The sequence below is a fragment of the Heterodontus francisci genome, chromosome 6 (genome assembly GCF_036365525.1).
Source record: "Heterodontus francisci isolate sHetFra1 chromosome 6, sHetFra1.hap1, whole genome shotgun sequence".
Lineage (NCBI taxonomy): Eukaryota > Metazoa > Chordata > Chondrichthyes > Heterodontiformes > Heterodontidae > Heterodontus > Heterodontus francisci.
In genome coordinates this window covers 90759687-90786830 of record NC_090376.1, presented here as the reverse complement: position 1 = coordinate 90786830, position 27144 = coordinate 90759687, and the positions used below count along the sequence as shown (strand labels likewise).

Genomic DNA, 27144 nt, shown 5'->3' with positions numbered 1-27144 from the left:
CAGCAATCTCACAAACAGGATCATGACTAGTTCAAGCAATGCTTCCACTCTGGTGGTACTTATCCAGACCAGACTGTGTGCCCTGCTGCTGGCAAATGCTGTAAAGCCTGTACATAACATAAGAACATAAAAAAAGGAGCAGGAGTAGGCCATTCAGCCCTTCGAGCCCTCTCCACCATTTGGTGAGATGGTAGCTGATTATCATCTTCAACACCATTATCCTGCACTCTCCCCATATCCCTTGATGTTTTTAATATGTAGCGATCTGTCGATCTCAGTCTTGAACATACTGAGCCTCCACAGCCCTCTGGGGCAGAAAATTCCAAAGATTCACCACCCTCAGTGAAGAAATTTCTCCTCATCTCAGTCCTAAATGGCCTGCCCCTTTTTCTGAGACTGTGTCCTCTGGTTCTGGACTCCCCAGCCAGGGGAACCATCCTTCTTGCATCAACCTTGTAAGGACCTGTAAGAATTTTTTTATGTTTGAATGAGATCACCTTTCATTCATCTGAACTCCAGAGAATAAAGGCCCAGTCTATTCAATCTTTCCTCATAGGACAGTCTTTCCATTCCAGGAATTAGTTTTCTGAACCTTTGTTGCACTCCCATTTGGCAAGTATATCTTTCCTTGGGTAAGGAGACCAAAACTGCACACAATACTCCAGGTGCGGTCTCACTAAGACTCTATATAATTGCAGTAAGGCATCTTTACTCCTATACTCAAATCCTGTTGTAATGAAGGCCAGCATACCATTTGCTGTCTTAATTGCTTGTTGTACCTGCATGTTAGCTTTCAGTGACTCATGAACAAGGATACCCAAGTCCCTTCAGAAATTCAACACTTCCCAGCCTCTCTTCATTTAAGCAATACTCTGTTTCTGTTTTTCCTACCAAAGTGGATAACCTCATATTTCTTCACATTGTATTCCATCTGCCAAATTTTTGCCCACTTGCTTAGCCTCTCCAAATCCCCTGGAAGCGTCTTTGCATCATCCTCACAACTGTCATTTGCAGCTAGTTTTGTCATCTGCAAACTTGGAAATATTACATTTAATCGCCACATCCAAATCATTGATATAGATTGTGAATAGCTGGGGCCCAAGCACTGATACTTGCAATACCCCACTAGTCACAGCCTGCCAATCTGAAAATGACCCTTTTATTCCTAATCTAGTCAACCAGTTCTCAATCCATGCCAGTATATTCCCCCCAATCCCATGTGCTCTAATTTTGTATACTAACCTCTTGTGTGAGACCTTATTTGAAGCTTTCTGAGAATCTAAATATACCACATCCACTGCTTCCCCCTTATCTATTATAGTTACATCCTCAAAAAACTCCAACATGTTTGTTAAACCTGATTTCCCTTTCATAAATCCATGTTGACAATACCAAATCCTATCATTATTTTCTAAGTGTCATGTTATCATATCCTTTATTATAGATTATTATAGATTGGCAGGATCCCCAAAGACACATTGTACAGCGAGCTCGCCACTGGTATCAGACCCACCGGCCGTCCATGTCTCCGCTTTAAAGACATCTGCAAACGCGACATGAAGTCCTGTGACATTGATCACAAGTCGTGGGAGTCAGTTGCCAGCCTTCGCCAGAGCTGGCGGGCAGCCATAAAGGCGGGGCTAAAGTGTGGCGAGTCGAAGAGACTTAGCAGTTGGCAGGAAAAAAGACAAAAGCGCAAGGGGAGAGCCAACTGTGTAACAGCCCCGACAAACAAATTTTATCTGCAGCACCTGTGGAAGAGCCTGTCACTCTAGAATTGGCCTTTATAGCTACTCCAGGCGCTGCTCCACACAGCACTGACCACCTCCAGGCGCTTACCCATTGCCTCTCGAGATAAGGAGGCCAAAGAAGAAGATTATAGATTCTAGCATTTTCCTCATGACTGATAGGCTAGCAGGTCTGTAGTTCCCTGTTTTCTCTCCCTCCTTTCTTAAATAGTGGGGTTACAGTTGCCACCTTCCAATCTTCAGGAATCATTCCAGGGTCTATAGAATTTTGAAAGATGACTATCAATGCATCTACTATCTCTACAGCCACCTCGTTCAACACTCTGTGATGTACATAGTCAGGTCCAGGGGATTTATCTACTTTAAGCCCCATTAATTTCTCTAGTACTTTTTTTTTACTAATATCTTGCAGTTCCTCGTTTACATTAGTGCCTTGATTCTCCATTATTTCTGGGAGGTTTTTTAGTATTTTCCTCTGAAAACAGACATGAAGTATTTGTTTAGTTTCTCTGCCATTTCCTTATTCCCCACAATAAATTCTCCTGACTCTGCTTGTAATGGACCCACATTTGTCTTTGCTAATCTTTTCCTTTTTGCATACCCATAGAAGCTTTTACAGTCCATTTTTATGTTTCTCACTAGTTTACTATCATATTTATTTTCCCTTTCTTAATTTTCTTGGTCCTCCTTTGCAGAATTCTGAAATGCTCCCATGCTTACCATTTTTATTGGCAACTTTACATGCCACTTCTTTTGCTCTAATACAATCCTTTATTTCTTTCATTAGCTGCGTTTGGATCACTTTCCTCGCTGGGTTTTTGTGCATTAAAGGAATGTACTTTTATTGTAAACTATGTGTTAGTTGTTTAAATGTTAGCCATTGCCTGTCGACCATCATATCTTTTAACGTAGTTTCTTAATCCACCATGGCCAATTTACCCCTCATATCTTCATAGTTTCCTTTGCTTAGATTTTTAGATCCTAGTTTCTGATTGAACTGCATCACTTTCAAAGTTAATGTAAAATTCTATCATATTATGGTCACTCTTTCCTAAAGGCTCCTTTACAACAAGATTATTAATTATCCCTTTTTCATTGCACAATACTAGATCCTAAATAACCCATTCCCTAGTTGGTTCCTCAACATACTGCTCTAGAAAACTATCTCGCATGCATTCCAAGAATTCGTCGTCCACAACATTAATAATAATGTTTACCCAGTCTATATGTAGATTGAAAACCCCCATGATTACTGTATTACCCTTGTTACATGCACCTTGAAGTTACTGATTTATATTGTGATTTACATTACCACTGTTTGGTGGCCTATAAACAACTCTGACCAATGTTTTCTGGCCCTTGCTGTTTGTTAGTTTCACCCAAACTGATTCTATGTCTTCATCTTTAGAACTAAGGTCATCTCTCACTACAGTAATAATTCCCTCTTTAATTAACACAGCTACCCATCACCTTTTGCCAGCTTCCTCTCCTTCCTGAATGTCTCATACCCTTGGATATTCAGGTCCCAGCTTTGGTTTCCTTGTAGCCACATCTCTACAATAGCTATCAGGTCATACATATGAATTTCTATTTGAGCTAACAATTCATCTGTTTCATTGCGAATGCTGCGGGCATTCAGATACAGATCCCTTAATTCAGTTTTTTTTTGACAGTTTTTGTAAACGCTGGCCCTATCTCCTGGAACACTCCTAAGTTTGCAGTCACTGTCCCTTCCTGCCATTCTCTGATCATCATTACCTTTATTGCTATCTTGATCTATTGCCTTGTCATTTCCCTTTAGTTTATACAATCTTCAACTACATGATCCCTTCCCCACCTCTCTATTTTGTTTAAAGCCCTAACTACTTTGCTGGTTATAAGACTCGCTAGAACACTGGTCCCAGAACGGTTCAGGTGAAGTCCATCCCAACGGTACGACCTCCATTTTCCCCAGTGCCAGTGCCCCACGAACTGGAACTCACTTCTCCCAAACCAGGCTTTGAGCCACGCATTCATCTCTCTAATCTTATTTACCCGTTTTTTGCACGTGGCTCAGGTAATAATCCAGAGATTATTACCTTTGAGGTTCTGCTTTCTAATTTAGTGCCTAGCTGCTCATACTCCCTATGCAGAACCTCTTTCCTAGTCCTATCTGTCGTTGATACCTACGCGGACCATGACCACTGGATCCTCCCCTTCCCACTTCATGTTCCTCCCCAGCTCTGAGCAGATGTCCTGAACCCTGGCACCAGGCAGGCAACGCAGCCTTCTGACTCTCGCTCTTGGCTGCAGAGTACAGTGTCTGTCCCCCTGATTATACTGTTCCTTATTATCACTATATTCATTTTAACTCCTTGCCCCCCCCCACTTGAATGGCTTACTGTACCATGGTGCAATGGTCAGTCTGCTCATCCACAGTACAGCCCTTGCTCTTGTCCGTTCAAGCTGCAAGCACCTCAAAGTTCTTGCTCAATTGCAAGGGCTGAGGCTGCTCCACTCCCACTTCTCGATCCCCTTACCTGCCTCCTGTCCCTGACCACTGACCAAATCAGACAACCCTATCCTAAGCGGTGTGACTGCCTTCTGGAACAAAGAGTCCTGGCAACTTTTCCTCTCCCTGGTGCATCGCAATGTCTGCAGCTCATCTACTCTGAGCCAAAGCTCCTCAAGCCACAGATACTTATTACAGATGTGATTGCGATAGATTGCCGTGGCTTCCAGGAGCTCCCACGTGCTGCAGCCGTGACATATCACCTATCCTACCATCTTTAACTTGTAATTAAATTTAATTTATTTTTCTTAATTTACAGTGGCCCTCTTCACTGAACTTCCTCACTCACCAAGCTCCCTTTGTCACACTCTGTGGCCTCAACAGCACTAGTGCTGATGTTAAGGTCAAGCAAGCACTGAAGTTCCTTCTCTGTCTACTTTGACATGGAACAGTCTATGTTGATGTGCCTGGGAAACTCAACCATGTTGCTCATGTTTGCTGCTTATCAGCAAAATCAGCTGTTGAGACTCCCAAAAAAGTGCCACGTACACGTACCACACTAAAAGGGCAAGAGAATGGAACCAATGTAGAGATAGATGACCCTGAAGATACCTTGTGCTTTCCTCCGGATACAGCAACCAGCCACGTGTGACAGTGACCATTGGCTGCTTGAAAGTAGATCCCCTCATAGATACAGGAGCATCTGCCAACATCATAGGAGATAAAATGTTCAACAAACTTCAAGATTGCCCCATCCTTTGCAAACCAGGGAATACAAAAATCTTCCCCTACAGCAATAACGAACCACTGAAATACTTGGGACTTTTGAAATACCAGTCATATTCAAAGACACCAGAATGAATGCTGTATTTTATGTCACATCTGGAGAAAGTGACACGCTCATCAGTTTTCACATGGCAACAAATCTGCGCATGGTTGCAGTCGCATACGCAGTTCCTACGCATACCGAAAATGTTCTTGAACTGTATGCTGACTGCTTCACAGGTATTGGCATACTGAAGGGTGCTACATGCAAGCTGCATGTAGATCCCAAGGCGCGTCCAGTCGTGCATCAACATAGATTAATGCTGTTCCATGTCAAAGCAAACAGAGAAGGAACTTCAACGCTTGCTTGACCTTGACATTATTGAGAATGCTGGGGATGAACCCACCCCTTGAGTCGCACCCATACAAGTTGTCAAGAAACCCAAGAGCGAGAACCGATCATAATCTGCGTCGATAGACGATCACCAACCAAGCAATAAAAAGAGAAAGATAGTTGACATGACAGTTGATATTAGAGAAAGTGAATGGTGCCAAACATTTTGCTAAACTTGACCTCAATGCAGGCTACCATCAAATCGAGCTTACAGAAGAATCAAGGTATCTTGGTGTTCTCCACTCACATCAGGCTCTTTTGATCCAAGAGGCTCAACTTTGGAGCGCATGATTTAGTCTGCACTTCAAGGACTTGAGGGCACGCCGAATATCAGTGATGACATTCTCATGTACGGTCGCACTGAAAGTGAATGAGACACATCTACACGCATACCGACAACATCTTAGAGAATGCAACCTCACCCTGAACAAAGACAAGTGCCTGTTCAATGAAAGCAGAATCAAAATCTTAGGTCATCTATTCAGCGGTGAAGGAGTATCACCTGATTCATGGAAAATTGAAGCCATTGCAAGCACTGCAATTCCTATGAACATGCATGAAGTCCAGAGTCTGCTTGAGCTCATCATGTACTGTATTTGTTTCATTCCTGACCTCACTGCACTGTCTGCTTCCCTCCGTGATCTGACAGACTGCCATGTGAGAAGGGACTAAATTGCATAAACAGGCTGTGCACCAGATCAAACAATAGTTGCCAGTAAGTTGCACAAATGCCTACTTCAACCCTGATAAAACCACCCAGCTAGTTGTAGATGCGAGCCTGGTTGGCTTAGGTACAGTTCTGAAGTAGAAAGATGAAGCAGGTCACCCGTCAGTCATCGCGTTGGCAAGCAGATCGTTGAACCCCATAGAACAATAATATTCGCCTTTTCTGTGTCCAGTGTGACCAGCCCTTTCTTGATATCATGTGGACTTAATTGAACTGGCTGAAGACAGGGACCTGTAATGGTGGGGCCCTCGGGAGGAGGCAGAGAAGGAGCATGCACTCGGCACTTCTGGCTGAAGATGGTTGTAAATGCCTCAGTCTTATATTTTGCACTCAAGTGCTGGGCTTCGCCATCATTGAGGATGGGGATGTGCCAGGAGCTTCCTCCTCCTGTCCATTGCTTAATTTCTCCCCACCATTTGCCACTGGTTGTGGAAGGACTGCAAAACTTTGATTGTGAACCCTTGGTTATGGGATTGCTGAGCTCTATCTATCTATCATGCTGCTTCTGCTGATTTTGAGTCAGTTGATCACATGTGAGTCTATATTGAAGACTGCAGTTGCTGTCTGTCATTGAACCAAGGTCAGTTATAACTAAGGGGGGGGGGGGGGGGGGGTTATTTTACATGTGCATGAAATTGATAATATATGAATTAGACACCTTTGTATAGGTTTGCACTTTAACTTCCTTTGTCCTTTCTTTCCAAAGTACCTCCTCATCTGTATCTGAGCGATCTGTGCACAACAAGACCACTGCAGTTATGTCCTCTGATTCTATTTCTTCAACAGATAACTTTGCTACAGATGTCAGGGTAGGTAACCTTGCCTTAATGTGTTTTTGTAAATGTGATAAATTCAGGTACGTGCCAACAAACCCATTCTAAATGCTAGATGAATTGTTTTTTTGCAGTAGCCTAGCAGTTAAGTGATCACAATCTATTTGGAACATTTAATAAAGAACCACTGAATTTTATTTATTCCTTACTGTCTGCGTGGTTAGTGCATGTTGAGAATTGAGATGTCATGACTGCCTCATCTAAGTGTTGTTTTGGATTAGTGTCAAACCATAGTACCTTTAAATTGCTAGCTGTTTGTCTAGATTCTCATAGAGCCATACAGTTATACAGCACAGAAACAGGCCCTTCGGCCCACCGTGTCCGCACCAGCCATTTCAGCCTCTCTATTCTAATCCCATTTTTCAGCACTTGGCCCTTGCCTTGTATGCTATGGAGTTTCAAGTGCTCATCTAAATACTTCTTAAATGTTTTGAGGGTCATGCCTCTACCACCCCTTCAGGCAGTGTGTTCCAGATTCCAACCACCCTCTGGGTGAATTATTTTCCTCAAATCTCCTCTGAACCTTCTGCCCCTTGCCTTGAATTTGTGCCCCCTGGTTATTGACACCTCTGATAAGGGAAAAAAGTTTCTTCCTATCTATGCCCCTCAGAATTTTGTATACCTCTATCAAGTCCCTTCTCAGCCTTCTCTGCTCTAAGGAAAACAACCCTAGCCTATCCAATTCCTCTTCATAGCTGAAATGCTCCAGCCCAGGCAGCATCCTGGTGAATCTCCTCTGTACCCTCTCCAGTGTAATCACATCCTTCCTGTAGTGTGGTGACCAGAACTGTAAACAGTACTCCAGCTGTGGCCTAACTAGTGGTTTAGCAGTAGCTGGCATCTTTTAATGCTTTTGCTGGTGAAGTATGGAAGAAAAATCCTTTGTTCAAAGAATATTAACTAGTTGAGCTATGCTACTTTATTAAATGAGATCCGTAAAGATTAATTGGGCTCAGTGATTTGCTGTTAGGTTTATTGATTACTTTTTCAAACTCCTAAATGTTAATCTCTTCAGTTGTGACAGAGTCTGGGAAGCCCATTGCTAAACTATTAGTTCACTACAAACTTGTGTAGCGAGTAGTGAGATTAACATTATGCATAAGTGAATATCTTGTTTGTTCTATGCTACTTTGTAAGTATTCAGTTGGTACAGTGTTGGTACAGCGTCTTGAGTATTTTTCTCACAAGTTAAGTTGTCTTAATGTCACTATAACAATTGCCAGCCAAATGTAATATTTAGTGGGCTCTTCAGGGTGTGACGGAAACCACACCTGCCAAAATGAAACATATTAATTTCGTTATATGAAACATTATTATTTGAACGCTTACTGGACATTGAACATAACTTGTTTTAAAAAGACCACAGAACAGTGGCTGAAAACTTGGCTGTACATTTGCATTCTAAAAGACAGTTGCATGGAGAGACAATTGGAATACTCCCTGATCCAATTAGCCAGTTGAGGTTTTGTCAATAGTGATGATCAAAAGACATTGAGAGTCATTAACTGTGTAAGATCCAAACACCCCCCCCCCCCCAAAAATGAGTGTGTCTGGTAAGCTTGGAGGAATCCACAGACCTCGCAGGAGAGGCTGGTTCAAACAGGGAGCTAGTCACATGACTAAACTGCTGGCCAACCTGGGACTTGTTGAGTTGTGCCTGACACACACAGAAAGAGACTGCATTTGAACTTCAAGGAGGAAGCTCTCTGTCTCTCGCCCCCTCCCTCTGTCTCTCACCCCCTCCCTCTGTCTCTCGCCCCCTCCCTCTGTCTCTCGCCCCCTCCCTCGCAAAGTGCCAGGGACGCACGGACGTAATGTAAGCCTCAAGACAGAAGACCAGCGAAACAAGTTTGAAAGTGTGCACTGAACCCCAATGAGAATTGCAAGACTTAACTTCAATCAAAGACTTTACATCCAACCCAAAACCAGTAGCTGAACTCCATCTATTACTTCAAATCTTTCCCCTTTAATTCTTTCTCCTCCTCTGTCTCTATTTGCGTGTGTGTTTATTGTATATGCATGCTAGCGTCGTCGTGTATTTTTTAGTCGTTTTAACTGAGTTAGCTTTTTAAGGTTAATAAACTTACATCTTTCTTGTTTAAATCTGAGAAAACCTATCTGGCTGATTTCTTTACAATTACAATTGGAGAGCAGTGAGCAAGGACTTACTGAGGGGAAGCTAGAAACATGGTGTTTTTAAAAATTAAACTCTGTTACGGCCAAGCCAGGAAAAGGCTAAGTGGGACCCCTGGACCCCTTCCTCACCTGGTCGTAACAAGGAGGTTTACGCGAAAAAGGGTTTGAACCAGAATACAATAAAGATTGTAGAAGAAACTTTAAAAAAAAAAATTATTGTTATGTGGAATGTGGCACAATGATTGACAAAAGATTAACTGTCATTAGGCCTAACATTTGGCTTGGTTTTTTTTAAAGAGATTAGAAATGAGTTTATGAACAAAGAACAAAGAAAATTACAGCACAGGAACAGGCCCTTCGGCCCTCCAAGCCTGCGCCGATCCAGATCCTCTATCCAAACATGTCGCCTATTTTCTAAGGGTCTGTATCTCTTTGCTTCCTGCCCATTCATGTATCTGTCTAGATACATCTACCACCTCCGCTGGCAACGCGTTCCTGGCACCCACCACCCTCTGCGTAAAGAACTTTCCGCGCATATCCCCCCTAAACTTTTCCCCTCTCACTTTGAACTCGTGACCCCTAGTAATTGAATCCCCCACTCTGGGGGAAAAAGCTTCTTGCTATCCACCCTGTCTATACCTCTCATGATTTTGTACACCTCAATAAGGTCCCCCTTCAACCTCCGTCTTTCTAATAAAAATAATCCTAATCTACTCAACCTCTCTTCATAGCTAGCGCCCTCCATACCAGGCAACATCCTGGTGAACCTCCTCTGCACCCCCTCCAAAGCATCTACATCCTTTTGGTAATGTGGCGACCAGAACTGCACGCAGCATTCCAAATGTGGCCGAACCAAAGTCCTATACAACTGTAACATGACCTGCCAACCCCTGTACTCAATACCCCGTCCGATGAAGGAAAGCATGCCGTATGCCTTCTTGACCACTCTATTTACCTGCGTTGCCACCTTCAGGGAACAATGGACCTGAACACCCAAATCTCTCTGTACATCAATTTTCCCCAGGACTTTTCCATTTACTGTCTAGTTCACTCTTGAATTGGATCTTCCAAAATGCAACATCTCGCATTTGCCCTGATTGAACTCCATCTGCCATTTCTCTGCCCAACTCTCCAATCTATCTATATTCTGCTGTATTCTCTGACAGTCCCCTTCACTATCTGCTACTCCACCAATCTTAGTGTCATCTGCAAACTTGCTAATCAGACCACCTATACTTTCCTCCAAATCATTTATGTATATCACAAACAACAGTGGTCCCAGCACGGATCCCTGTGGAACACCACTGGTCACACGTCTCCATTTTGAGAAACTCCCTTCCACTACTATTCTATGTCTCCTGTTGCCCAGCCAGTTCTTTATCCATCTAGCTAGTACACCCTGGACCCCATGCGACTTCACTTTCTCCATCAACCTACCATGGGGAACCTTATCAAACGCCTTACTGAAGTCCATGTATATGACATCTACAGCCCTTCCCTCATCAATCAACTTTGTCACTTCCTCAAAGAATTCTATTAAGTTGGTAAGACATGAACTTCCCTGCACAAAACCATGTTGCCTATCACTGATAAGCCCATTTTCTTCCAAATGGGAATAGATCCTATCCCTCAGTATCTTCTCCAGCAGCTTCCCTACCACTGACGTCAGGCTCACCGGTCTATAATTACCTGGATTTTCTCTGCTACCCTTCTTAAACAAGGGGACAAAATTAGCAATTCTCCAGTCCTCCGGGACCTCACCCGTGTTTAAGGATGCTGCAAAGATATCTGTTAAGGTCCCAACTATTTCCTCTCTCGCTTCCCTCAGAAACCTGGGATAGATCCTATCCGGACCTGGGGACTTGTCCACCTTAATGCCTTTTAGAGTACCCAACACTTCCTCCTTATGCCAACTTGACCTAGAGTAATCAAACATCTATCCCTAACCTCAACATCCGTCATGCCCCTCTCCTCGGTGAATACTGATGCAAAGTACTCGTTTAAAATCCCACCCATTTTCTCTGACTTCACGCATAACTTTCCTCCTTTGTCCTTGAGTGGGCCAATCCTTTCTCTAGTTACCCTTTTGCTCCTTATATATGAATAAAAGGCTTTGGGATTTTCCTTAACCCTGTTTGCTGAAGATATTTCATGACCCCTTTTAGCCCTCTTAATTCCTCGTTTCAGATTGGTCCTACATTCCCGATATTCTTTCAAAGCTTCGTCTTTCTTCAGCCTCCTAGACCTTATGTATGCTTCCTTTTTCCTCTTAGCTAGTCTCACAATTTCACCTGTCATCCATGGTTCCCTAATCTTGCCATTTCTATCCCTCATTTTCACAGGAACATGTCTCTCCTGCACGCTAATCAACCTCTCTTTAAAAGCCTCCCACATATCAAATGTGGATTTACCTTCAAACAGCTGCTCCCAATCTACATTCCCCAGCTCCTGCCGAATTTTGGTATAGTTGGCCTTCCCCCAATTTAGCACTCTTCCTTTAGGACCACTCTCGTCTTTGTCCATGAATATTCTAAAACTTACAGAATTGTGATCACTATTCCCAAAGTAGTCCCCTACTGAAACTTCAACCACCTGGCCGGGCTCATTCCCCAACACCAGGTCCAGTATGGCCCCTTCCCGAGTTGGACTATTTACATACTGCTCTAGAAAACCCTCCTGGATGCTCCTTACAAATTCTGCTCCATCTAGACCTCTAACACTAAGTGAATCCCAGTCAATTTTTGGAAAATTAAAATCTCCTATCACCACCACCCTGTTGCTCCTACATCTTTCCATAATCTGTTTACATATTTGTACCTCTATCTCACGCTCGCTGTTGGGAGGCTTGTAGTACAGCCCCAACATTGTTACCGCACCCTTCCTATTTCTGAGTTCTGCCCATATTGCCTCACTGCTCGAGTCCTCCATAGTGCCCTCCTTCAGCACAGCTGTGATATCCTCTTTGACCAGTAATGCAACTCCTCCACCCCTTTTACCTCCCTCTCTATCCTGCCTGAAGCATCGATATCCTGGGATATTTAGTTGCCAATCATGCCCTTCCCTTAACCAAGTCTCAGTAATAGCAATAACATCATACTCCCAGGTACTAATCCAAGCCCTAAGTTCATCTGCCTTACCTACTACACTTCTTGCATTAAAACAAATGCACCTCAGACCACCAGTCCCTTTGTGTACATCATCTGCTCCCTGCCTACTCTTTCCATTAGTCACGCTGACTTCATTATCTAGTTCCTTACAGGCTTTAGTTACTACCTCCTTACTGTCCACTGACCTCCTCATTTGGTTGCCATCCCCCTGCTACATTAGTTTCAACCCTCCCCAACAGCGTTAGCAAAAGCACCCCCAAGGACATTGGTTCCAGTCCGGCCCAGGTGTAGACCGTCCAATTTGTAATAGTCCCACCTCCCCCAGAACCGGTCCCAATGTCCCAAAAATCTGAACCCCTCCCTCCTGCACCATCTCTCAAGCCACGCATTCATCCTGACTATTCTTTCATTTCTACTCTGACTATCACGTGGCACTGGTAGCAATCCTGAGATTACTACCTCTGAGGTCCTACTTTTTAACCTGATGAAGTTATGTTGCTGTGACCAGTAAAGTTCCACAGGGATGACTATTGATAAAGGGATTACAAGCATAATGCCTGAATTTGTAACTGAAATTAAACTGTTGAAAGGTAAGAAATGTTTAGGAATTTAATATTGGAATAGATTAACAGAGCCTTCATACCTGGAGATGAGAGGCAGAGTGTTCAGTATTGATCGCTGTAAGGTAATAAATATTTTTGCTAAAATAAGTATGATTACACAATGATATCTAATCTAGCAGTAGTAAACTAGACATTGAAATGCTGACTGAGACAGCAATTGGAAAGACAAATTTAAAAAAATTGCACTCTAAAACGCATTAATGAGATCCACATAAAATATCTTTTTAGTTGCTCCTTCCAAACATAAAGGCCCAAAGAAGTAATAAAGTATTGTCCTTTAATCTCTAAACTATGAAGTGATGGCTAGAAAATTGGCTTGTATAAATCTTGTGTGGTAGATCACAAAATAATTATACTGATGGGTTAACTTATATAATCTGCACTGATTCATTGAAATATAAGGAAGTATCTTTTTCAAAAAAATTATCCAATTCAATTTGAATTCATCAAATGGTTAATTTTTTTTAAACCACGAGACAATGATCATAGCATGATAAATCTGACTTGGAAACAACACGACATAAAACTCTAGTATAAAACTCCAGTGGGTTTAGGGCCAGGTTTTGTAAAAGGCACACAAATCTGTGGAGCATAAATGCACAACTTTCAAAAACGTTAAGTGGGACATAGCTAAGAGCAACAGCGGCAAATTAAAATAAAAATGCTCCAAAATGGATGAACAGTAGCTTTAGAGAGACTGGTGTTATTTTTGCAATGTTAGTAAGAAAAAACTGCATATGCAAGAAGGTTGCTCACCACCATCTTGGAAATTTCCCCTATGACAGACTGCTTATATTCAAATCAAATTGAGGTACAAGCTTTGAAACAAGTGGTTTTATTTAAACAAGCACATTGAAATGTATATTCCTCTTCCCTGAATTCAAAAACTAATCTGTAATTGATGTCCCGAGAATAAATAATATAAAAAGAAATGCAAAAATTGAACTTTAACCAAGGTACTTAGTGAGAGTTGCAGATTAATTTTTGAATTCAGGCGAGAGGAATATCTATTTCAATGTCTTTACTGTTAATTAGTCAAACCTTGTGGCCTTTGCCACAAACTCCATATCCTTCCCACCACTTCTGCCTACCTCCCAGCCGCAGACTGTTGGCAATCTCCATATCCGATTCTACCCTGAGCTGAGTTTTGGACCTGAAATGTGATCCATTATAGGAACATTGTGTTATTCTTGTCCTTGGCTTCCTTTCAACCCATCATGCCTGTTCCACCATTCAATTATATAATTGTTGCTCTCAACTCCATTATTCTGCCTTTGCGCTTGATACCCTTACTGAACTAAAATTGATTAATTTCAGTTTTAAAAATTTCAGTTGATCCACAGCCTTTTAGGAGAGAGAGTTCAAGATTACCACTATGTTTGTATGGGGAAAACATGCTTCCTGATTTCACTCCTAAATGGCTAATTTTCAGGTTCTGAAATCCTCCATCAGAGGAAATAGTTTATCTGTATTTATGTTAGCAGTTGTCTTTGTTATTTTAACACCTTGAGTAGATTACCCCTTAATCTTCTGAACTCAAGGAAATGTAAACTGAGTAATTTAATCCTTTAAGTCTTGGTATCATTCTGGTGAGTGTGTTGTACCCACTTGTGGGCCAATATATCCTTCCTGAAGTTTGGTACCCCAAGCTGATTGCAGCACTTCAGGGATCTGACCCAAGGATTTGTAAAATTAATGTATTACTTCCTCACTTTATTAAAATATTCTAACTCCCTCGAGATAAAGGCTAACTTCCCATTAACCTTTTTTGGTTTTTTTCGTACCTGTGCACTAGCCTTTGATTGTATACATGGACTTCTAAATTAATCTGCTCCTATGCAGCTCCTAGTCTCTCACAGTTAAGATATTCCAATTTGTCTTTCTCGGGTCCAGAGTTGATGAACTCACACTTCTCCACTTTGAAATTCATCTGCCATAGTTTTGCCCTTTTACTTAGGCTATGTTCCTTGTAACTTCCTGTTCCTATCTACCCAACTTACTCTGCCTGCTGAGATCGTGTCATCTGAACACTTGAACATACAGCTCTCTCATCCTTCATAATCAGTCATTAATATATGTGGTGTAAAGCTGAGGCCCCAGGTCCCTGGGATCACTTATCATATCCCACCAATCAGAGAATGTTTCCTCTGTTCCTATTCTGTCTCCTAGCTCACAACCAATTACCAGCCCATATTGCAAGGTTACTACAGTTCCATGCACTTTCATCTTTGGTGGGAATCTCTTGTGTGGATTCTTTGCTGGAAATCCATTTAGGCAGCATCCATATGCATTCAATCCATCATGTTAGTGATCTCAAAAAGTTCAACCAGGTTAGTCAGGCATGGCCTACCCTTCACAAATCCATGCTGACATACTGAGATCTGAAATACTGCCTAATTCTACCTCTAACATCTCGGTTTCTAACTCATCCCATCTTTCTTGAAACCCTTATCCATGCCTTTGTCATGATTGCAATGCTGTCCTAGCCAGCGTCTAAGTAATTGAAGTTAAAAGGGTTCCCTGTTTTGATATCCAAGATAAGTGCAACCTTTGATGAGGATGTATGGAGCTGGATTCACCTGCAGGAGTAGTTTGAAATGCCAAAGCCAAAATGATCTAGAAGAAAAACATAACGGTCCCAATATAAAAAAGGTTGAGAACTGATTTCAAAAACTTAGTCTTCCTTAGCTTATTTAGTCATTACCCTATTAATTGAAATTCACTGAATGAGATTATAATTTGTTTCTCTTTTACAGTCTTCCTTGATTTTTATTTTAAACAGGGACTACCATAGTTAATAATTGCTGTCTTTCCTTGGCTGTCCATGACCGTTGTCTGTATTTGTGCATGCCAAGACACATTATTTCTTTGTAAGGCGCTTTGCCTCTTCTTGCCTATATTGCAACCCTGCCTGCTTTGTTGTGCCTTTCTATATCTTGGCTCTGTATCCTGTGTTACGAGAGTGCTTCTATCTTTTGTAAAATATGTTTTTAAGGACTTATAGTTGAACTGTGGACATTGATCTGGAAGCTTGAAGAGATGCTGAACTTTGTGTTTTTTCAAAAGAGGTCACCAGAAGGCTTCCTGGACTTGGCTTGTGAACAAGCCTTTACTGGAAAGCACCTGTTTTCAGATAAAATACTCGCAGGGTGCTTGTTGTTTTGACTTGGGGAGATGTTTGCAAAGAAATGACAGGTCAAGATTTGTAAAAGTCAGAAGGCTTGACTTCTGGAATGTTTTTGGTTTCGCTTTGAATTGTTACAAAAGACACGACACAAGCAGGTTTTTGCCTGCCAAAAAAAACCCAGCTCATCACTCTCTTAGAAAGAAGCCCTGCATGTATAGTTTGTCAGTCTTCTCTTTCCTCCTATATTTGAAGAAACCCCGGATATCGAATGTGTGGGAACTGAGACCCATGATGTTGCATTTCTGCTGTAAGGCCTAACTGAAGCCTCTGTAGCTGCATTTCTTGGAAAGCCTACCCAAACTGATCTTCAACATTGCCTGGAAAGAACTGGGAAGATCCCAGTGACAGCCGTCTATACGTGCTTGGGAGGCCAAACCAAAACAAAGAACATCTTTCCATATCTTTTTCTTCAAGAGTAAGCAAGTATTCATCCTAAGTGTTCTTTGTCTTTTTTTTGTAACACAGCTCGAAAGCAAAATTCCCTTCTATTTTTCCAATTAACCAATGTATGTGTGAGTGTGAGAGGGGCTAAGGTAAAAAGAGAACTGTTCTATTTCAATCTGTATGTTTATGCTTTGCTTCGATACTGGTTAAGACTTGTTTTATAATGTGGTAATTTTGTTTATTAAAGAAATATAGTTGATGTGTTTTATTCTGGGATAAAAATAGAGTCTATGATTGATCGTATTGGTAAGTGGAAAAATTTAAATATATGTTGTGATCCGTGGAGAAGTGGAACTAGAATAAACAGTACAATCCTCCCAGCTTGGTCATAACACCTGGTAATTTTTGTTCTATAAATGTACTTTCAGTTCAGTAAACGTATTCCTGTGCTCCTGACAATAGTATAAAAATACTTCACATTTTGTTAAAACAAATTGAATATGTAGTCTGTAAAACTTGTACTGACATTAAGCAAAAATAGTCAGCTCCTAGAACAGAAAGAATATTAGCTCATTAGTTTGTATGTTCTGCTTTTAGGTTTTAAGAAATGGCAATAAGCTGGCTCAAATGGAAGAACCACCGTTGTTACCAGGAGAATCCATGAAAGATATGGGTATGTCGGAACAATCCTGATGTATGGTCCAGAGTATAAATTGAGTGTGTTCAAGTTTTAGCACGCTGTTCTAGAATGGAAAATTGAGGTTAACTTCTATTAACTATTTAAAAGCAATTTTTTTTCAAGCTTACTGATGTTTAAATTAGCCAGCAGGAAGATGATTGGTATCTTTAATTACAGTGGTCTTACAAGTGCTAAAGGACAAAATCACTTCAGTGTTTTTGTTTTGGTAAAACTTTAAGTTGTGGAGAAGGAGTATTTAAATGATATCATCTTAAATTTCAGAGGAGATTGAGTAGTTTACATTTGGGAAACTATATCTCAACACCCGTGAAAATCTGGAATTATTTTTGTAAAATTTATCTAACTCTGATTCACAATATTTAAAGTCAATGCACTCTATGTAATAAGGATAATGTAAAGTTTTTCAGTCCTTCGTACCTTTCGCCCATATTTAAACAAAAAACAAGGATATGGTAACAGGGTGGTTATGATGCTGGATTACTAATCCAGTGGCCTTGACTAACGAACCGAAGACATGAGTTCAAATCCCACCACTGTGGCTGGTTAATTTAAATTCAATTCATTAGATAAAATCTTGAATAAACCAGTATGAGTACCGGTGACCATGAAACTACCAGAATATAATTAAAAACCCATCTGGTTCACTAATGTCTTTTAGGGAAAGAAATCTGCAGTCCTGACCAGATCTGGCCTGTAAGTGACTCCAGACCCACATGTGGTTGGCTCTTAACTATTCTCTAATCTATTCTGTTGTTTTCAAGAAGTTGGTTCAAGGCTACCTTTTCAAGGACAATTAGGGATGGTTGATAAATGCTGGTCTTGCCAGTGACGTCAGCATCCTGTGAATAAACAAAAAAACATGCTATTAAAGTTATAAGTGTTGTGACAGTGGATAGAGTTTGATAACTTTAATAAATGGATATCGACTGTAAACTATGCTCACAATTTTAAAAAAAAAATCTATTTGTTGATGGAAATGTATCTAAGCAAAATTCAGAAACCTGAGAGTCACACTGGTTTGTTCTACTTGTCATGTGCACAAGAAGTGCGGTGATACAAAAATTATGGACAAAAACTGAAGAGTTAGAAAAATTGACCTTGTCTTCTAAAAAAAAAAGACCTTTCTTTTAAAAAGTGGACAATGTGCTCCAAAATGGCTGCTGAAGGAAAAGGATTTGGCCTTTGTATATTCAAACTGTCTGACAGGGACAAAGGAGAATCTTCAAAGCTAAGAGGTATCAATTGCAGCCATCCTAAAATATTCCAGAATTGAGTGGGTTCTACTGAAACAAAGAAGGTGTGAAGTAAATATGTCCTAGGTCATTGTGTGATCACCTTGAGGGAGAGGCCAAGGACAGAGGACGGAATCAATTTGGCTAGAGCTAAGGAACAAAAAAGCGATTACATTGCTTGGTGTTGTCTATCGGCCACCAGCCAATGGGAAGGATGTGGAGGAACAAATTAGCATAGAAATTACAGAGAGGAGCAAAAATTATAGGGTAGTTATAATGGGGGACTTTAATTATCCAAACATAGACTGGGATAATAGTGTGAGGGGCAAGAGTTCCTAGAGTATGTTCAGGAAAATTTTCTACAACAGTATGTTGCTAATCCAACGAGAAAGGAGGCACTGCTAGACCTGGTTCTTGGGACTGAGGTGGGACAAGTGGATCAAGTATCAGTAGGAGAGCATTTAGGGGATAGTGATCATTGTATCATAAGGTTTAGGCTGACTATGGAAAAGGACAAAAAGCAATCCAGGGTAAGAATAATTAACTGGGGGAAGGCAAATTTCAGCGGGGTAAGAATGGAACTGGGGCGAATAAATTAGTCAAAAGCGGCAAAAAAGCGGTAGATGAACAATGGGCTACCTTCAACGAAGAGATAATATGGGCACAGTCAAGGTATGTTCCCTTGAAGGGGAAAAGTAGGGCAAACAAATACAGAGCTCCCTGAATAACAAAAGAGGTAGAGATGAAGAAAAAGTGTGCTTATGACAGATGCCAGGTAGAAAATACTATTGAGAACCAGGTTGAATATAGAAGGTCCAGAAGGGAAGTGAAAAAGCAAATGAGAAGCAAAGAGAGAGCATGAAAAGAAACTGTCAGCTAGCATTAAAGGAAATTCCAAAGTTTTCTATAGGCATATAAATAGTAAAAGTGTAGTAAAAGGAGGAGTGGGGCCGATTAGGGACCAGAAAGAGGATTTACACGTGAAGGCAGAGGGCATCGCTGAGGTATTAAATGAATACTTTGCATCTGTCTTTACCAAGGAAGAAAATGCAACCCAGGCAATGATGAAAGAGGAGGTATGTCAGACACTAGAGGGGCTTAAAATTGATAAAGAGGAAGTATTAGATAGGCTGTCTGTACTTAAAGTGGATAAAGCACCAGGACCAGATGAGATGCATCCAAGGATACTGAGGGAAGTGAGGGTGGGAATTGCAGAGGCACTGGATATAATTTTTCAGTCTTGGAAATGGGGGTAGTGCCAGAGGACTGGAGAATTGCAAACGTTACACTTTTGTTCAAAAAAAGGGTGTAAAAATAAGTCCAGCAACTACAGGCCTGTCAGTTTAACGTCGGTAGTGGGAAAAGTTCGAGAAAAAATATTTTGGGACAAAATCAGTAGTCACATGGACAAATGTGAGTTAACTAAGGAAAGCCAGCATGGATTTCTTGAGGAAATTCATGTTTAACTAACTTGCTGAAGTTTTTTGAAGAGGTAACAGGGAAGGTTGATGAGGGCAATGCTGTTGATGTGGTGTACATGGACTTTCAAAGGGCGTTTGATACAGTGCCACACAACAGACTTGTGAGCAAACTTGTAGCTCATGGAGTAAAATGAACGGTAGCGATATGGAATTGGCTGAGTGACAAGAAACGAAGAGTATTAGTTCATGGATGTTTTTGGGCTGGAGGAAGGTTTGTATTGGAGTTCCCCAGGGATCAGTGTTGGGACCCTTGCTTTTCCTGAAAAATATTAATGACCTAGACCTTGGTGTACAGGGCACAATTTCAAAGTTTGCAGATGATAAAACTTGGAAGCATTGTGAACTGTGAGGAGGATAGTGTAGAACTTCAAAAGGACATTGACAAGTTGGTGGAATGGGCAGACAGGTGGAAGATGAAGTTCAATGCAGAGAAATGTGAAGTGATTCATTTTGGTAGGAAGAACATGGAGAGACAATATAAAATAACGGGTACAATTCTACAGGGGGTGCAGGAAGTAGTAGCAGGACATTTAGAAATTCAACAATCAAGCAGAATCAACATGGTTTTATGATGGATGACCAAAACATAAAGATCGAAAAATTAGATTGAGAGTAAACTAGCAAAAAATATAAAAACAGACAGTAACACCTTCTGCAAGTATATAAAAAGAGTGTAGCTAAAGTAAACATTGTTCCCTTAGAGGATGAGACTGGGGAATTAATAATGGGAAACAAGGAAATGGAAGAGACTTTAAACAAATGTTTTGTATCTGTCATGATAGAAGACACTAAAAGCATCCTAATGATAGTAGAAAATCGGTTGGAAAAGGGAAAGGGAGGAACTTAAACAATCATTATCACTAGAGACAAAGTACTAGGCAAAGAAATGAGACTGAAACCTAACAAGTCCTGTAGAACTGATGGCCTGCATTGTCTTTAAAAGAAGTGGCTGCAGAGATAGTGGATGCATTGGTTGTTATCTTGCAAAATTCCCAGGATTCTGGAATGGTCTCAGCAGATTGGAAAAAATGTAGCGCCCCTATTCAATAAAGGAAGGAGACAGAAAGCAGGAAACTATAGGGCAGTTAGCCTCAAGCTGTGATGGGGGAAAATGCTGGAATCCATTATTAAGGAAATAATAGGACATTTAGAAAAGCATGATACAGTCGAGCAGAGTCAACATGGTTTTATGAAAGGGAAATTGTGTTTGACAAATTAGAGCTCTTTGAGGATGTAATGAGCATCCTGGATAAAGGGGAACCAGTAGATGTATATTTGGATTTCCAGAAGGCATTGGATAAAAGCACAAGCTCAGAGCTCATTGTGTTGGGGTTATGTAAACATGAAGAGAGGATTGGCTAACTAACAGAACATAGAAAGTCGGGATAAATGGGTCATTTTCAGGTTGGCAAATTGTAACTCGTGGGGTGCTACAAGGATCAGTGCTAGGTCCTTAACTATTTAAAATCTGTTATAGTCTTAGATTAAGTATCGTAGCCAAATTTGTTGACCATGCAAGATTTGGCAGATCGAGTTTCATGTGGAAAAATGTGTGGTTATCCACTTTGGTAGGAAGAATCGAAAAGCAAAATATTATTTAAATAGAGATAGAATGCAGAATCCTTCAGTACAGAGGGCTCTGGGTATCCTCATAGAGTCATAGAGTTAGCATGCAGGCACACAAGTAATTAGGAAGGCAAATAAAATGTTTTCATTTATTGCAAGGGGAATGGAGTATAAAAGTAGAGAAGTCCTGCTACAACTGTACAGGACGTTGGTGAGACCATACCTAGAGAACTGCTTACAGTTGTGGTCTCCTTATTTAGGAGGGATATACTTGCATTGGTGGCAGTTCAGAGAAGGTTCACTCGGTTGATTCCTTGGATGAAGGGATTGTCTTATGAGGAAAGATTGAGCAGGTTGGACCTATACTCATTGGAATTTAGAAGAATGAGAGAGGATCTTATTGAAAAATATAAGTTTCTGAGGGGTCTTGAACTAGGGTGCATAATTTCAGAATAAGGCATCGTCTATTTAAGAAGGTGAAGAGGAATTTCTTCTCTGAGGGTAGTGAATCTTTGAAACTCTGTATCCTAGAGAGTTGTGTAGGCTTGAGTCATTGAATCTATTCAATGGCTAAGATAGAAAGATTTTTGAACTATAGTGGAGTCAAGGGTTATGGGGAACAGGCAGGGAAGTAGAATTGAGGCCAAGATCACATCAGCTGTGATCTTGTTGAATGACGGAGGAGCCACACTTAAGTTATGTTCTTAATGTTCGTCAGCTGTACCAATGGAATATTTGTCTCTAGTTTCCAGCAGTTTCTGCTTACTTTTTCAAAATTATTTGTAGAAAGGTTAGACAATTTTCAAAAGCTTTATTCATATAAAGTTTATACAGGTTTTTAAAACAGCAAAGCAGTGTTTGTGTTTTAGTGGCAGTAAGAAGAGGTGACAATTGATGGAGTTTTGGTTTGTTATAAAATCTTCAGAAAATATTTCAATTGAGAGAGAAGTCTGAGAGGGAATGAATTTTTCTTCATATTAATGTTCAATTTTGAAGTCTTGAACCAACTAAGTATCTCACCTGTATTTTGAGAATTAGAGAAGCTAAATGCTAATTGTTTATACCTGCTGAAGTCAGAGACAGTGCGAGAGGCATAAAGTTCCTTCATCAAATTTGATTTCTTTTTATAAAAACAAGCAAGTTGGATTTTGAAAACAGACAAAGCCTCTTCAAGGGAAACAGATATGAAGAGAAGGTTACAGTGAAATAGATTAAGGGTCCGTTGGGCCTCTGGCTTCCTGTCGTCCACACACCTTTTGGGGAATACAATGGAAAGGTTGGGGGGGGTAGCGGATGGATGGTTAAGTGTTCAGTGTGAGAGAATGGAGAGGGGATGATGCAGTTCAAAGTGGGAGAGGTAGGGATAGTGATTGGTGTGCTAGAGTGAAGTTGGAGTAGTGGGAAGTAGAGGTATTGGGTCACGATGGGGGCATGGGGTTGGGGGAGCACAAGTGGTTAGGGGATGAGTAAAGAGCCAGTGAGGGCCACATTTCCCCCCCAGTCTCTGCATTAAATGCAAATGCAGCCATTGATTTCATCTTTCCATGCCCTGCCATTCACTTTTCCCCCCTAAAAAGAAATGAAAAAGAGAGCAGCAGAAAATTTATAATGGAAAACGTTGTTGCAAAAGTATAAATTCTAATAAATGACACCAGGAGAATAGGCAAAGATGTAACATATTAGTACGATTTATTTTACCAATTTGCTTCCCATAGCTCCTGAAGGCATTGACAATTGAGGAACATTTCCACAAGTGCCCACAGCCTTTTGGAACCTTGGCTAAATAACAGTTTGTTGTGCAAACCCAAATATTAAGTGTTGGCAGGCTATTCAAATTGTGTCTTCTCTTCACAAAGTCTGGATTTCACCTTTGAACACTGTTACAGAAATCCCTGAAATAAAAACAGTAAGTACTGGAAATACTCAGGTCTGGCAGCATCTTTGGAGAGAGAAACAGAGTTAACGTTTCAGGTCTGTGACCTTTCATCAGAACCCTGGCTTATTTTCCCCCTCCCTCTCCCAGGCAAGGCAGCCAAGGCTAATTGGAACACTTCTACTGGCTGAAGTCAGCTAAAGCAATATAGTGTCATGCTGAGTAAAGGCATATCCTATTCCTAACATTTAAGATGCAAACTTTACTCAGTGTAGAGTCCTTGAAATTGACTTTTCCTTTTTTAATGAAACAAAGTGGGCAATGTGCTGCAAAGATGGCTGCCGGAGCTCTGATGACTTGGACTGTATATTCAAAAACTGTCTCACTGTCTGGAAAGGACAAAAGGAAATATTCCAGCCATCGAGATAGTAACAGCACCCATCCTGAAACCTTCAAGGGATATTCCTGAATTGAATGGGTTCTTTGACAAAAGGTATGAAGTAGCCACATCATAATGATAGCCATCCAGGTGTTAATAGATAGCCATGGATTCCACATTCTGGTCCATTGTGCAGTCACACCAGGGGAGAAGGCCACACGTCAACTAACAAAAACTCTAATGTCCTGAATTTTGACCTTAAAAGGTAACCCTCTAGAGAGAGGGGGGAAATCACAACATCAGAAAGCAGTCCAGCCAGTGGCTGCGGAAACAGGTCTAGCCAGGCAAGGAAGGAGCCCTGCTTCTACGCTTCATCTTCCTGCAGCAGAGAACTTAAAGTGACCACCACCTCCAGTCTGAGGTTTTAACCACCAGAAAATCTACAATACCTCAACAAGTTCAAGAATACAAAGACCAGGCCTGCACCTTTTAAAAGAGACTGTCCTCCTGAGAAAATTCAACAGGTTTATTGTAAACCACAAATACCTACTTCACTTTAAACCACTTACCCTTTTCCTCTCCATCTGTTCTTGTGTATGTGTGTGAGTGAATGTGGGTTGTGACCATTTCAGGAATTGTGTAAAAATAAATAGTTAATCTTAGGTTTCATTGTAGGCTAAAAAAAGGTCATTTGACTGTTTTTGGACCCTAAAAAACACTCGAGGGCTAACTCATCATTTTAAACAAAACTTAATTGTGGTCAGTTGGGAGATGAACAGTGGGAACCACACACACCCCTTACCACATGTCCATAACAACAGACCATAAATCTAATCTGGCATCATCATGTATTTGTAGTTTAGTACTGCAGTAGGTGATGCCGTTAGACAAGCTACACATGGTTTTTGTATCTCTCTTTATTTGGGGTCTTTGTGTCATACGCTTTGTCAGCTCAGAGGACTGCTGACCCCATATTTGCATGAGGCATGTATTCAATAGAATGTCTGAAGAACTTGAAAATGAGCATCTTCAGGAAATTACCTGTAGTCATGTTGTTTTCTTTTCAAGGATGATTCAGTAGAAGTAAAAGTAGCATTTCTGCCTGCTTTCTATGTCATGATAAATGTATGTTATTGGTCTAGTGCACAATTGAAAGCTTCAGACAGTATTATTATGCAAATAACAAATTAGCTTACATAGGAACATAGCAGGAGTAGGCCATTCAGCCCATCGGCCTGCTCCGCCATTCAGCCCATCGGCCTGCTCCGCCATTCGATTATATCATGGCGTTTATCGCAACGCCACTTTTCCACGCTATTACCATATCCCTTGATGTCATTAGTATCCAGATATCTATCGATTTTTGTCTTGAACGCGCTCAAGGATTGAGTTTCCACAGCCCTCTGGGGTAGAGAATTTCCAAAGATTCCACTATTTAAAAGGGAGGTAGAGAGAAAACAGGGAATTAGAGACCAGTCAGCCTTACGTCGATAGTGGGGAAAATTCTAGAGTCCATTATCAAAGATTTTATAGCGGAGCACTTGGAGAACAGTGGTAGAATCGGACAGAGTCAGCATGGATTTATGAAAGGGAAATCATGCTTGACAAATCTACTAGAATTCTTCGAGGATGTAACTAGTAGAGTTGATTAGGGGGAGCCAGTGGATGTGGTTTATTTGGATTTTCAGAAGGCTTTCGACAAAGACCCGCATAAGAGATTAGCGTGTAAAATTAAAGTGCATGGGTTTGGGGGTAGTGTATTGCGATGGATAGAAAATTGGTTGGCAGACAGGAAACAAAGAGTAGGGATAAACGGGTCTTTTTCTGAATGGCAGGCAGTGACTAGTGGGGTACCACAGGGATCGGTGCTAGGACCCTAGCTATTCACAATATATATTAATGATTTAGATGAGGGAACTAAATGTAATATCTCCAAATTTGGAGATGACACAAAACTGGGTGGGAGGGTGAGTTGTGAGGAGGATGCAGAGAGGCTTCAGGGTGATTTGGACAAGTTGAGTGAGTGGGCAAATGCATGGCAGATGCAGTATAATGTGGATAAATGTGAGATTATCCACTTTGGTAGCAAAAACAGGAAGGCAGATTATCTGGACGGCTATAAACTGAGTGGGGAATATGTAACGAGACCTGGGTGTTCTCGTACATAAGTCGCTGAAGGTAAGCATGCAGGTGCAACGGGCGGTAAAAAAGGCAAATGGTATGTTGGCCTTCATAGCGAGAGGATTTGAGTACAGGAGCAGGGATGTCTAGCTGCAATCATGCAGGGCATTGGTGAGGCCACGCCTGGAATATTGTGTGCCATTTTGGTCTCCTTATCTGAGGAAGGATGTTCTTGCTATAGAGGGAGTGCAGTGAAGGTTTACCAGACTGATTCCTGGGATGGTGGGATTGATGTATGAGGAGAGATTGAGTCGGTTAGGATTATTCGCTGGAGTTCGGAAGAGTGAGGGGGAATCTCATGGGAACCTATAAAATTCTAACAGGACCTGACGGGGTAGATGCAGGAAGGATGTTCCTGATGGTGGGGGAGTCCAGAACCAGGGGTCATAGTCTAAGGATATGGGGTAAACCTTTCAGGACTGAGATGAGGAGACGTTACTTCACTCAGTGAGTTGTGAGCCTGTGGAATTTGCTACCAGAGCAAGCAGTTGAGGCCAAAACATTGTATGTTTTCAAGAAGGAGTTAGATATAGCTCTTGGGTCTAAAGGGATCAAAGGATATGGGGGGAAAGCGGGAACAGATTACCGAGTTGTATGATCAGCCATGATCATCATGAATGGCGGAGCAGGCTCGAAGGCCCGAATGGCCTACTCCTGCTCCTATTTTCGATGTTTCTCTGATTCACCACCCTCTGAGTGACAAGATTCCTCCTTATCTCAGGCTTAAATGGCCTACCCCTTATTCTAAGACTGTCTCCTGGTTCTAGACTCGCCAGCTGGGGAAACATCCTGTCTACATCCACCCTGTCGCGCCATGTAAGAATTATTAAAGTTTCAATGAGATCACCTCTCATTCTTCGAAACTCTAGAAAATACAGGCCCAGTTTCCTCAATTCTCATACGACAATCCTGCCATCACAGAGATTACTCTGGTGAAACTCTGTTGCACTCCCTCTATGGCAGGTATTTAGTTGAGGAGACCAGAACTGTACACAGTACTCCACATGAAGTCTCACCAAGGCTGCACACAATTGCAGCAAGACTTCTTTACTCCTGTACTCGGGTTCTCTTGCAATGAAGGCCAACATACCATTTGCCTTTCTAATTGCTTGCTGCACCTGCATGCTAGCTTTTAGTGACAAATGAAAGTATGAAATTGTCCACTTGGTCAGGAAGAATGAAAAAGAAGCATATTATCTAAATGATGAGAGATTGCAGAGCTCTGAGATGCAGAGGGATCTGGGTGCCCTAGTTCATGAATCGCTAAAGATTAGTATGCAGGTACAGCACGAAATTAGGAAAACTAATAGGATATTATCGTTTATCGCGAGGGGAAT

General features: G+C 41.3%; 1 protein-coding gene across 1 annotated transcript in view; it reads left to right on the top strand.

Annotated features, from left to right (window-relative positions):
* mtmr2 (myotubularin related protein 2) overlaps nt 1-27144 on the top strand; it is a 124167-nt gene that overhangs the window by 14057 nt on the left and 82966 nt on the right. The window contains exons 2-3 of the mRNA XM_068034040.1: nt 6832-6934; nt 16993-17068. Coding sequence (XP_067890141.1) covers nt 6832-6934; nt 16993-17068 — 179 coding nt within the window. The remainder of the gene's footprint in view (nt 1-6831; nt 6935-16992; nt 17069-27144) is intronic.